Source organism: Ochotona princeps, chromosome 10, assembly GCF_030435755.1.
Source record: "Ochotona princeps isolate mOchPri1 chromosome 10, mOchPri1.hap1, whole genome shotgun sequence".
In the NCBI taxonomy this organism is placed as follows: domain Eukaryota; kingdom Metazoa; phylum Chordata; class Mammalia; order Lagomorpha; family Ochotonidae; genus Ochotona; species Ochotona princeps.
The window spans coordinates 78,222,694-78,237,090 of NC_080841.1; the positions used below are offsets into that span (position 1 = coordinate 78,222,694).

General features: G+C 43.4%; 1 protein-coding gene across 1 annotated transcript in view; it reads left to right on the forward strand.

The window, feature by feature from the left end:
• LOC131481340 (zinc finger protein 345-like) overlaps positions 1-12,126 on the forward strand; it is a gene marked incomplete at its 5' end in the record, with an annotated part of 53,223 nt that extends 41,097 nt beyond the window's left edge. The window contains 3 exon segments of the mRNA XM_058669758.1: positions 5,837-6,162; positions 10,587-10,763; positions 11,875-12,126. Coding sequence (XP_058525741.1) covers positions 5,837-6,162; positions 10,587-10,763; positions 11,875-12,126 — 755 coding nt within the window.
• Positions 12,127-14,397: the final 2,271 nt, after the last annotated feature.

The following is a 14,397-nucleotide window of genomic DNA, read 5'->3' on the forward strand; positions in this document are numbered from 1 at the left end:
TACAATAAATGGACATGCTCCGACAGACTATCCCCAGAGGTTCTTGCAGCCCAAGATACTGACACCGCATCCCCTTGGTGGTCTCAGGCATGTTGGCAGGAAAATCCCTGAGACTCAAAAGCAATAAAACCAGATACCAAGATGGACAAAGAACTAAAAATTTTTCTACAAAGAAGATAAGCGAAAGGTTAATTAATTAGCACAAAAAAGGTTTTCAGCATGATTGATCATTAAGTGAATGAAAATGGCAACCACAATGATATACCACTTTATATCCATTGCAATGTCCTTCATTAATACAATCCAGGCAAGGATGGCTCAAACTGCCTTCAAGCAGCCAGGCACTGTTCTGTCCTTCTACAAACCAGACAAAAGCGGCCATTGGGGCGAGGGTTCTGTTTGCACACATGCCAAGGCCAGGATGGTTCAAGCTGCCTTTAACCAACCAGACCATGCTGTGCCCCTCACCTCAGCCAAAGTTGACCACTGTGGTCCAGGATCCAGTTTGGCACTTCTGCCAGGCCAGAATGGCTCAGTTGCCTTTAAGTAGCCAGGCTGGGCTATTCTCTTCCCACCACCAGCCAAGAGGTGACACTGGGTACAAGCTCATGTTTACGCTCTCAGCAAAGGCCAGGATGTCTGAACCTGCATTCAAGCAGCTAGGCTGGGATGCTTGATTCCAGGAGCAGGAATTGCAGATTGCTCAGGAGAAGAGGTAAGGGCAAGTGTGGGAGGCAGGACCCCTGAAGCAGTATGTTACAGCTGAGGAATGACTTCTGAAGGACTTCTACTGACAAAAGTCACTTAGCTTGCAGGTAAATGAGGGGGCTAACACCTAGTGGTTTGGCAGCTATAACTGAGGAAATTTCTGTGTCAGATGAGTACACATGCCCACATGGGAGACCTGAACTGGGATGGTTAACATGGACTACCACCACCCACCAGCAGATACTTACACTAGGGCAGGGGGCCTGTCTGGCAGGGAAAGATTACACTACAGCCAATGAGTTTCATAGAAGGGGCAGATAATGTTAAGTTGGCCATGATACCAACAGGCATGCATAAGAACTAGGTCTGGGGGTAGATCCTGTGGGGACTGTGAGGGCTCAACCTATGAAACTGCAATTTCTGAAGGCTGGCACAAGAGCTGAGAGTTGTAAAGAGCTGAGCAAAAAAATGACCATGGAACCCTCTGACACTCATGAATACTGGGATTGGGAACAGGACACACTGGTCCAGGCTGCAGCACAGAGCAGTCTGCTGCTCAAAGCAACAAGCAGAGGAACCATGGCAGGGGCAGACCATGGGTTATAGGATGTCACTTTGATTGGGATGCAGTTCCCAATGGGTGTACATGAGAGCTAAATGTGGGATCAGCACGCTTGGGCTCCACCACAGCATCCACTGGTTTGCATAAGAGTTGGGACTAAAGACAAAACTCATCCAGCAACTACAATCACCTGTGTGTGCATAGACTGACGTGGGTGACAGACTGAGCTGAGCTGACCTCATACTGGCAAGTACAAACACAAGTCTATGATCACCTCAGATAGTTTCTTCAGGGATACTGACCGCTGATACAATGGACACAGAACTCCAAAAATGTGGACAAATGTGGAAATTGTGCATTATCATGTATCAGAACTGGGCCTTCTCATTTGTTGAATGAACATGCTCAGATGCACATAGGGGATATGGCAGTCTGTTGGGCCCTGCAGATGAAGGAGGGTAGAAAAGATTGGACAACTAGCCCTGGCAAGCATTGACACTAAAGATCTGGCTGAATGGAAACTAGTTGGAATGTCAACCAATGGACCATGAAAGGATTTCTTATGGAAACCACTTGAACAGAACTCTCAGAGCATGCTCCACATTAGGGGTCCTGGAAAATAAGATGGCCATTCCACAATGCAAGGTTCTATTGTTGGGACTCTGGGAGTGGTTTTTCTCCTTCTTTCCCCTATCCCTAAGACACAGGAAGAACAAAATTTGAAAACAATGGTCTCATCCACTTTCCCCTAACTCTCGATCCTTCCTAGCTTAATCAGTATCCACATGTGCATGCATGATCCCTTCTCGACTGTGTAAACATCATCAAAATAAAATTTAAAAAAAGAACCATAAGAAATGAATTACTGCAATTCAAGACACACATTCTGGAGCATATTTTTATGGCAAACAAAGCACACTCTTATTTCTAACTATACTTCCTATTGCCAATGAGAAAGAACCAAACATCATCAGAGAAATATAGAAATCAAATGTTTTCACTTTTCATGGGCAACACCTGAACAATAACAACTAAAATGTCAAATAGCATCCTAAGCACTGATCTTCAACTCTCAGAAAAATAAGAAGCCAAGACTAGGAGTAGAAAAAGAAAATTTCAAAATACAGATTAATGAAGAAATGAATAAAAACTGTATTCAGCAATACTGAAGATAAATGAAATATTCATTGTTCTTAAAAGGAAAACAAAATCAATAAACCTTTTACTAGATTAATGCAAAAGTAGGCTCAAGTATATAACATCAAAAAGAAGAGGGACATATTACAATTGGTATCACTGTAGAGGAGTGGATCAGTGCTGTCTGGACAAAGTGGGTTCTGTCACTACTTGTGAGATTAAAGTCAGAGCTGCTGCATTTTTTCTTCTTTTTTATAAACATTACTTTTATTGGAAAGCATGATATATAAAACAAAAAGGAAGAGAGACAGAGAGGATGATCTTCCATCTGCTGATTCACTCCCCAAGTGGCCACAATGGACCAAGTTGAGCAGATTTGAAGCCAGGAACCCAAAGCTTCTTCCGAGTCTCCCACACAGGTGCAAGGCCCCATGTGTTTGGGCCATCCTCCACTGCTTTCCAATGCCACAATCAGGGAGCTGGATGAGAAGTGGAGCTGCCGGGATTAGAACCAGCACCAATACAGAATCCCAACATGTACAAGCCATGGACTTTACCCACTAGGTTATCGTGCCAGGCCCAGCTGCTTTATTTCTGATCCAGCTCCCTTCTAGTGCCTGTGTGAATGCAGAGGATGTCCCAAGTGCTGGATTCCCTGTACTGATCTGGGAGAACTGGGAAGAAGCTTCAATCTGGTCCTGTTTTAACCACCATGGTCACTTGGAAAGGGATAAAATAGAAGGAAGAGCTCTCTAATTTTCCCCCTTCCTCTATAGTTCTGCCTTATATATCAATAAAATGATTTTTAAAAGATTTCTTTATTTTTTTTATTGCAAAATCAGATATACAGAGAGGAGAACAGACAGGGAGGAAGATGTTCCATCCAACGATTCATTCCCAAAGTGACAGCAATGGCCAGACCTGCGTCGATCCAGAGCCTGGAACCAGGAAATTCCTCCAGGTCTCCCACACGGGTGCAGGTTTCCTAGGCTTTGGGCCATCCTCGACTGCTTTCTCAGGCCACAAGCAAGGAGTTTGATCAAACAAGGGGCCAACAAGATTAGAATGGGTGCCCATACAAGATCCCAGTGTGTTCAAGGTGAGGACTTTAGCTGCTACGTCTCTGCATCAGGTCTGATAAAATAAGTCTTTACTAGAAAAAAAAAAAGGATGTGCAATGGGTCACTAGGGACTGTCAACAGCAGTTATAAACAAATAAATAATAAAGAATGCTTAATTTCTGGATTCTTAACATGAGGCTGCAAACTGAATGAGAAAGACATCAAAAAACTTGACAAAACCAACAGACAGTTAACAGTGAATCAGGAATAAATCTCTTCAAACCAAAGGTCAACACTAGGTGTCTTCACTACTAGATTCTACCAAATTAACACCAAATTTTCTAGAATTACAGTAAAAAACTAAAACGAAGAAAACCATTCCAAAATTATGCTGAGCCGAACAATACTTGGATTCCTAAACTAGACTGAATTAGCGGTAGGAAGATCTTCAACTATGACTGACTGTTTAAAATAGGTTTAAAAAAAAGATGGAATTGCTCAGTAAAAATGCAATCTCCATTGCTGTACAATTAGTTCTGTATATATTTACTTAATGCTTCTTCAGAAATAATTGCTCATAGTCTAGAAATCTAGCTTAAAATCATTAAAATGTCATAGACCAATACACCTGATTGTCAGGAGCCGTGCACTATAGCCACACTGAAGCCATTTTGAATATAGACCTATGGGACAGTGGAAAACCCCCGGTTGGCTAGATGCTTGGGAAAGAGGTTATGAAACTAATTACACGCTTAGCTTCAATTGTTTCTAGCAACTGTTTCAGAATGTGATTGATGCTGTACTTACCGACTTCTTGTTACTGATTACCTATGCTATTGTTGATATGTTGGTTACTATTGTTGATATGGTGGCTGCTCAAGAACAATCGGTCTTGAGACCATGGCTTGCGTCTCAGTTTCTCTTTCCCTGAGCCTTAGTTATTGAAGAATATAAAAACCCTCGGTTGAAATCAATAAGCTGACAGCTTGATCAGACCTACTGTCTTGCTGTCCATTCTTCGTGTCTCTTGTCCCTTCATTCTCTCCTAGGTGGCTGCGACCTCGTTGACTGTCCTGCTGGATGGGACAAATTGGCACCCAACGTGGATGTGTGCTGACCACCGACAGAGAGAACACCGTGCCATCATTCATGGAGAGGCCTCTCGTGGTGTCGAAAGGAACACCGGTTGAGCAGTTTCACGGTTGACCCGCCGGAAGTCTAGCTCATGGGAAATATTCACGGCACAAATCTTACGGAGCCAAGGTAAGATGGGACAAGCATGATCACAACAAGACCTATTTTTGCAAGGTCTCATAGATTCATTCAAGACACGAGGAATTAGGGTGAAAAAGAAAGACCTCAAAACCTTTTCGATTTTGTAGGTCAGATTTGTCCTTGGTATCCCCAGGCAGTTCTATTGATGAGAAAACTTGGTGTAGAGTAGGTGATTGTTTTAAAGATTATTATGAGGTTTTTGTACCTGAGAAAATTCCTGTTACTGCTTTTAATTATTGGACTTTGATTTATGATATTTTAAAGATTAAGTCTCCACATCCAGATTTACAGGATCTGGCTTTTGAGGGAGAATGATCTCTTAAAGAGAGCCATTCTTGGCTGTCCACACCTATCCCCTCACCTTCCCCTGGTTCTCGACCATCCTCTGTCATTATAGATATCGAGGCAGAGTCAGATGCAAAACCCCTTGATCACTCTGCCCCAGAAATTATATGCTCTCAGATTGATAGCCAATCACGACACCTCTATCCATCTCTCCCCACAGTTGGCGGTTTTCCCCATGATAATCTTTCTCCCTCTGAGGAGGCTGCCTTAAAAAATGAAGCAGCCAAGTGTGACTTTGATCAATACCATGACCCACCAAAATTATTTCACACCTCCCTACCAAGTGTCCCAAGGAAGAGGGAGATGCCTTCTTTCTCTCTCCCACCATCCTATAATCAACCCCCAGCTGCTTCTGAGCCACGAGAAATGGCAGATGAACTCACTTTTCTGCGCCAAATGGTGAAGGCTAAGCAGAACCAGGTTGAGCTCACAAAACAGTTGCAAGTCTTAGAAAATAAATTAACTGAACTTAAACTTAAACCAGAGGTCAATGCCAATCCAAAAGTTTTAGCCTTTCCCTTGTCCCTCCGTAGCGGTGCTAGAGTCCCTAGGGATTCTTCCCCTCCTCCAAGAGAACAAAGCCCACCTAAAAGTATAGAGGAAAGAAGTGAGGGCGGCATTGAGGATGCAAATCAGTCAGAAGGCCATGAACCGGATACCCATTGAGACATTGAGACTGGAGATCAGCGACCTCAAGTTCCAGCACAGGGGCATTTACCCCATTCGCCTTATGTTTACCAACCCTTAGATGCAAAAATTTTAGAAGGGTTAAAGGCAGCAGTTATTACCTATGGCCCAGTTGCTCCCTTTACTCTAGCATTGTTAGAATCCTATACTGAAGGCTGGCTAACACCAAGAGAATTTATGCACTTAGCTAAAGCCTCCCTTTCTGGAGGAGATTTTGTGTTATGGAAGTCCGAGGCAGCTGATGCAGCCCAAGAAGTAGAGGCAAAAAATCGTCAGCATCCTGAATCCCGAGATTGGACAGCTAGACGAATCTTACGAAAAGAGCCCTTTAACACCTTAGAAGCACAAATGCAGTACCCTACTGTGTTGCTTTCCCAGGTCCGTCAGGTTTGTCTTACAGCTTGGAAGCGATTGCCAGATAAAGTGGGCTCATCATCTTAACTCACCATAATTATACAAGACCCAGAAGAACCCTACAGCTCCTTTATTAACCGCCTGATGGAGGCAGCAGAGCACTTATTTGGCCCTCAAGAATTAGACAGCCCATTTCTTAGACAACTTGCTTTTGAAAATGCTAATACCACTTGCCAAGATATATTAAAGCACCACCGTAGTAAGACTCTGGCAGAATACGTCCGTCTCTGTTCTGGAGCTGCTACTCCTCGCCTTGCTGTAGGCGCATCCCTGCAAAGAACAGGCACTAATAACATTTGCTATTGCTGCAAGCAGCCTGGCCATTTTCAAAGAGATTGTCCTCAAAAAGGAGGCTCTCAGGAACGGCCGTATATGTTATGCCCACGCTGCCATAAAGGCCGCCATTGGGCTAATGAGTGCCGCTCCCGTGCTGATAGGAATGGACAGCCCCTCTTTCCCTTCTATTCGGGAAACTCCCGATGGGGGCAGCTCCCAGCCCCTGGTCTCGGATGAACCCCGGGGGTGTGAGGTTCATCCCGTCCCAAACTGCCTTCCCACCACAGCCGGTAACTCAGACAAAAAATGCATTTCCCAATTATGGAGAGACACAAAAGAAAGCCCAGGATTGGACCTCTGTTCCTCCTCCAGTACAATATTAAAGCCAGAAGATGGCGTACAAGCTATACCCGCAGGTGTTTTTGGCCCTCTTCCTTCTAATACATTTGGCTTAATAGTGGGCTGATTTACATTGGCTAATAAGGGCCTTCACATAATTCCTACCCCAATTGAACCAACATTTACCGGAGAATTAAAAGTTCTTGCCAGAATCTTTGAAGGCATTTTAGTTATCACCCCCTGTTTCCCATTGGCACAGTTAATTATTTTGCCAGTTTTCCCGAAATTTTTCAGTCCTTACTATCAATCTTCCCGAAAGAGTAATGAAACAGGTGTAGCTGAGGTTTTTTGGGCACATAAAATTTCCCCTCATACTCAGCCAACCCTGACTCTCAAGTTAAATGGCAAAGTTTTTACAGGCCTCCTTGATTCTGGCGCTGATGCTACAGTTATTTTTCTTTAAGGTTCTGGCCAAAGGCCTGGCCCTTGAAGAATTCAATCACTCATCTTCAAGGCATAGGGCAGGATAATAGCCCACAAGTAAGCTCTCAAGCCTTGACCTGGACTGACCAAGAAGGGAACTCGGGTATTGTTACACCATATGTTGTTTCAGAATTGCCTGTTAATCTTTGGGGGAGAGATATTCTCTCCCAAATGAATGTCATCATGGGTAGCCCCAATGAAGCTATTACAAAACAGATGCTTAGACACGGTTTTCTCCCTGGCCAGGGCTTAGGAAAACAGTCTCAAGGAATTAAACAGCCAATACAGGTTACACAAAAATCTGATAAAACAGGTTTAGGCTTTTCAGTTTCACCTAATGAGAGTGTACAAATTTTTTCCTAGCGACCACTGTTCATCCTGCCCCATCCAGACATGCTGATAAGATCTCATGGAATACTAGTGTGCCTGTCTGGGTTAATCAGTGGCCGCTGAACCAAGAAAAACTTATTGCAGCTAGGAAGCTGGTGCAGGAACAGCTCACTGCAGGACACATTGAGTCCTCCTCATCCCCCTGGAATACTCCCATATTTGTTATTAAGAAAAAATCTGGAAAGTGGAGATTATTACAAGATTTAAGAATGGTTAATAAAGCCATGGTGCCTATGGGAGCCTTACAACCTGGCCTCCCGGCCCCCATAGCAATACCCAGTAATTTATTTAAGATAGTTATTGATCTTAAGGATTGTTTCTTTAGCATCCCCTTGCATCCCGATGATTGCCTACATTTTGCTTTTAGCCTCCCTCAGATAAATTTTCAGGGACCCATGGACCACTATCAGTGGCGAGTCCTTCCACAAGGTATGGCAAACAGCCCTACCCTAGCCCAAAAATATGTTGCTCAAACTCTCAAACCTGTAAGAAATAAGTGGCCTGAAATTTATATTCTGCATTATATGGATGATATCTTGATTGCAGCACTCTCCGAGGCAGCCGCCTTTTCTTGCTTTAAACAGATGCTGTATGTTCTTCAGAACAATGGGTTATTGATAGCCCCTGAGAAAGTTCAAGTCAAAGATCCTTATAATTTTTTGAGATATCAATTAAATCAAGGAAAAATTTATACACCCAAAATTAGTCTTGATTTGTCTGCCCTAAAAACCCTCTATGATTTTCAATCCCTTTTAGGCAATTTGCAATTTTTAAGGCCATACTTAAAGATTGCACCTGAAAGTTTTTTGCCCCTTCATGATTTACTGACTGGAGACCCTCATCCCTTTTCATCTCGCACCCTTACATCAGCAGCAAGAGAGTCTATTAAGACAATTAGTGGTGCCATTTCTTCCCAAGTTATTTTCCAGTATGATCCCCTTCTTCCCTTAAGTTTTATTGTGTGTGCCACAACACATGCCCCTTTAGGAATTTTCTGGCAAAAAGAAATGAACAAGTCACCTTCAGGACACCCCCTAATGTGGGTGCCCCTACAGTCAAAACCAGCCAAAGTCCTTGCCACCTACTTTTCTCTCGTAGCCGCCTTAATTTTAAAAGCAAGAAAATTAGCCATACAATATTTTGGAAAAGATCCAGATATTATAATTGTGCCTTACACCTCAGAACAAGTAGACTGGCTACTCCAAGTTAATAATGATTGGGGTGTTAGCTGTGCGTCCTTTGCCGGTGTAATAGATAATCATTATCCAAATGACCCCTTAATACAATTTATGAGAAATCATTCCTTTGTTTTCCCCAAAGTCACTTCTCATAGCCCCCTGAAAAAAGGAATTACAGTTTTTACAGATGGCTCCTCAAGCGGAACGGCTGCTTACATCGTTCAAGGCCAATCTTTCCCAATAAAATCCCCTTATGTGTCTGCTCAGTTAGTTGAATTGTTTGCTGTGCTTCAGGTTTTTAAAAGTTTTCCAACAACCATTTTTAATTTATATACAGATAGTGCTTATATAGCCCACTCCGTTCCTTTGTTAGAGACAGTTCCATATATTAAGACCACCTCTACAGCTCTTCAGCTTTTTGTTCAGATACAATCCTTAATTAGAAAAAGAAGAGATTCCTTTTTTATAGGACATTTGAGAGCCCATACAGGACTCAAGGGACCCTTGGCTGAAGGAAACGCCCAAGCCAATGCTGCCACACGGCTAGTTTTCCTAACCATAGATCCCTCTGTGTCTGAAGCCCACCGAGCACATGCTTCACATCACTTAAATGCGCTCACACTTTGTCAGACGTTCAAGATCACTAGAGAACAGGCTAGAGAAATTGTTAAAAGTTGTAACTCCTGTGCTGTTTTCTCCAGTACCTCATTTAGGAGTTAGCCCCCGAGGCTTAATCCCAAACGATAGATGACAAATGGATGTCACACATTTCCCATCCTTTGGCAGACTCAAATATGTCCACGTAACAGTGGATACCTATAGTGGTTTTATTTATGGCACAGCATTAACTGGAGAAGCTTCCAAAGATGTTATTACCCACATGCTACAAAGCCTGTCAGTTATGGGCAAACCTAACAGCATTAAAACTGATAATGGCCCAGGATATACAGGAGCTAAATTCCGACAATTCTGCTCTCAACTGAAAATTAAACATATTACTGGCATTCCTCATAATCCACAAGGACAAGGAATTATTGAAAGGACACATCAGACCTTAAAAAATATGCTTAAGAAGTTAGAACTCTCCACAGATTTATCTATTACACCTACTCCCAGGAATAGATTGAATCATGCCCTTTTTATTATAAATTTCTTAACCCTAGATAATAATAATCAATCTACTGCTGATCGACATTGGCATTCCACAACCCAGAATTCACATGCCTTAGCCATGTGGAAAGATCCCCTCACAGGAGCATGGAAAGGACCAGACCCAGTGCTTATCTGGGGACGAGGCTCTGCCTGCGTGTATGGCAGAGAAAATGCAGAACCATGCTGGCTACCAGAGTGGCTTCTTACAGCCATTAACTCATCACTGTCCAGAAAGGAGGCCAACCCCCTCTCTGAGACATCTTCCTCTCCTTCTTTTCCAGATGCTGCTGCTACTACAAATGCGGTTGATGGTGACCCTTTACAACCTCTGGGTCCTGTGGATTCTGACCCAATGGGCACAGACAACTGCTAACAGCCTTAGACCACAACTCCACAATCCACACCAACCATGGAATTACACCTGGGTCGTGCTATCTGAGCAACGTGATATTGTTTGGTCAACATCTCGGATCACCCCTCATGTATGGTGGCCAGAAGTCCTCACTCCGGACTTATGTAAGCTTGCTCTTGGGGCTGTCAAATCTTGGGGACTTAGTACTCTCCTCGGACTTTCTGTAGCACCTGAACTGTCTAACCAACTGCCTGACCCTGGATGTGCTGACACTCGACAACGAGTTCTCCTCCAAGCCACCAATTTTTATGTGTGCCCTGGAAGCCATCATGATTGTCATCTCCTTCATAAATGTGGTGGCTCTGCTGATTATTTCTGTGCCTCTTGGGGATGTGAAACTACAGGTACTGCTCACTGGATTAAAAACTCAGAAATCAAGGACTTGAATACAGTCAGACACAATTTCAGCTACCCAACTACAGCAGCAGTCTATGGCCTCACCTTCCTTTCCTCCTATTACAATGTCACTACTGTATGCCGTCCCAATCATCCCGACACAAAAGGCTGGTGTACCCCTTTAAAAATCCAGTTCACCCCTAGAGCGTACACCAACCAAGAAGAGACTTGGATGACAGGCCATGATTGGGGACTTAGATTGTACAAGTCAGGAATAGATACGGGCGTATTATTTTCTATCAAATTGTTAAAAGAACCTGTTAATGCTAACTCTCCTGCCAATATTGGACCAAATAATGTTATTGCGTATAAGCCTCCTTTACCCCAACCTCCTATCCGACCTCCCATTCCTTCCCCAACCCCTCAACCTCTCCCATCTTCTGTTATTTCTCGCTCCCTGCCTCCCTCACCATCTCCTCCTTTACATCTTAATCTCCCTGCCCTCCTCCCTGACAATCTCATTTTGACCTTGGTTAACCAAACCGCCTTAACAGTTAATGAGTCTTCACCTGAATTTATGAATGACTGTTGGCTTTGCACAAATGCCCATCCCCCATTTTATGAAGGTATTGCTTTAATTGATGTTTTTTATTATTACAATTCTTCCTCCTCTTGCAGGTGGACCAGCAGCGGTTGGTCTGGTATGTATTTAACCCAGGTTGTTGGTTTAGGTCTCTGCTTGATTACTTCCCATAGATCCCCCTATTTAGATTCCTTCTCTTATTTGTGTAATTCCACCATTATTCCAGCAGCCCATTCTCAATACCTTCTTCCCCCAGTGATGCTTGGTGGGCCTGCACCGGCAGTCTCACCTCCTGCCTTTCCTATCAGGTTTTTTCATTTCATAAGGAATTTTGTATATTAGTCCAGTTAGTTCCTCGCTTGTCCTATTATGCCTCTGAGGAATTTTTACAAATTCCTCAGAATTGGGAATCCAATCCCACTTCCCTCTCCCGTTCAAAGCGTGAGCCTATCACTGCCCTTACAATTTCTGTTCTGTTAGGACTTGGCGCTGTTGGCGCTGTTGGCGCTGGCATTTCCTCTCTCATTCTTTCCCAGAACCGGTATGCCGAGCTACGTTCCACCATTGATGAGGATATACAACGTTTACAACAAAGCATTGATGATTTATCTGACTCCCTCTCCTCCCTAGCTGAAGTAGTGTTACAAAATCGCCGAGGGTTAGATCTATTGTTCTTGCAGCAAGGAGGCCTATGCGCCGCCCTTAAAGAAGAATGCTGCTTTTATGTAGATAAAACAGGTGTTGTAAAAGAGAGCATGAAAAAGATTCGTGAAGGCCTTAAAAAATGAAAACAAGAAAGGGAAAAAGAGGAAAGCTGGTATAAAGATTGGTTCTCTTCATCCCCCTGGCTCACTACCTTATTACCCACTATATTGGAGCCCCTAGTTGGATTATTGCTTTTAATTTCCTTTGGTCCCTGGGCATTTACTAAAGTCACTAATTTGATAAAGCAGCAAATTGACAATTTAGCTTCTAAACCTATTCAAGCATATTATTACCGCTTAGCTCTAGAAGATAGATTGTGTTCGGAGAACCCTGACTCCTCAAGAAGTGAATCCCCACGTTGTAATGCGTGGCTCCAGTCTTCTAACCGGTTCGTCTAAGGTAATGTGGCCATTTACGGTTGGAGCAGTGTTTCCCAACAGGGCTGTCATTTACGGCAGCATTGCCGGGGAATACATGATCCAGCTATGAATTGTTACATGGCCCCTTTTCTAGTAAGCATGTAGCCAATGACGGGCACCTTTCTGATACACCGCCAACCTAAGACGGGGAGTCCTGGATGACTGGCAGGGCTGCCCAGAGATGGGTAAGAGCTGAGGGTCCCTCAGAATGAACCTAAGACAGGCAGCGCTTATCTTGCTTCACGAACCTTTCTCTTTTCGCCGCTTTCATTGATATAAAAAAGGGGGAGATGTCAGGAACTATGTACTATAGCCACCCTGAAGCCATTTTGAATATAGACCTATGGGACAGTGGAAAACCCCCGGTTGGCTAGATGCTTGGGAAAGAAGTTATGAAACTAATCACATGCTTAGCTTCAATTGTTCCTAGCAACTGTTTCAGAATGTGATTGATGCTGTACTTACCGACTTCTTGTTACTGATTACCTATGCTATTGTTGATGTGTTGGTTACTATTGTTGATATGGTGGCTGCTCAAGAACAATCGGTCTTGAGACCATGGCAGCTTCTCTTTCCCTGAGCCTTAGTTACTGAAGAATATAAAAACCCTCAATTGAAATCAATAAACTGACAGCTTGATCAGACCTACTGTCTTGCTGTCCATTCTTCGTGTCTCTTGTCCCTTCATTCTCTCCTAGGTGGCTGCGACCCTTTTGACTGTCCTGCTGGACGGGACACCCCCTTGTTTTGGCCACACACCCATGCGTGCCAGGAACGTACTGGTTTAAATGCCTGGCGTGGTGACAAAAACTTTACAGAGATCATAGAATGTTTCACTTCCCTCTAGCCACCATGACAATCCTTACGAAGCAACTGTTACAGTCAGGGACACTGGAGACATGATGTGATGGTAAGAAAAGCAGAGGCTGGGCAGATGGCCAGGCCTGCCAAACCCTTCATGCATTCAGTTACCATACAGCTCGCTCCCTATAGGCCTTGATGCTCCACTGAAGCTACACTGCCCTCTGCTTTCTAAAGTTCTGTTTCTGATACTGCTGTCAATAGCTTATATGGCCCTTTGAACAAATAAAAACTGTTTCAGCAAAACTTACTCATCTGTAACAGTGTGTTCATCTGTAGGCAAACCTTGAGAAGACAAGGAGATTTCACAAAGTTTGAGGAAAGCAAAGTTAAAGTAGGAGTTTGTTTTAGTGCAAAGAATGTTGAACCCCATGTACATGGGAGAGGGACTTAAAAAGTTTATGGAAAATAGCTATTCTGAAAACCTATACAGGGCTTTCTTAAAGTTTTCTTTCAATGTAAAGTTAACATTGGGATCCAGCTTAATGACTTAGTGGGTAAATCCTCACCTTGAACAACCCGGGATCTCATATGCATGCCGGTTGTGTCCTGGCTGCTCCACTTTCCATCCAGCTCCCTACTCATGGCCTGGAAAAGCAGTGGAGGACAGCCCAAAGCCTTGGGATACTGTACCCTCATGGGAGACCAGGAAGAAGCTCCTGGCAGCTTTGGATCACTTCAGCTCTGGAGAGTGAACTAGTGGAAGGAAGATCTTTCTTTCTGTCTCTCCTTCTCTCTGTAAATCTGACTTTCCGACAAAAATAAGTAAATCCTGCTTTCAAAATAGACTTTTATTTTCCACACACCTGATGGAGAACCACACACTTGATGTCATTCAACTAAATGCACCTAAGAGAAATGAGAACTCATTTTACAGAGAAAAATTCCTAAGGAAATCACTTACACTCTGCAAAAGATCAGGCAATGCGCACACTGGAAGAAAACTGTGCATGGACTCCAATCTTTTTTGCATCAAAACTATAGATCTTTTTTCTGTTTTACACAATCCTATTGTATTACCCCTATTTTTCTCCTATTCTCTCTCCCCAAAGTCATTAATCATAGAGGAAACAG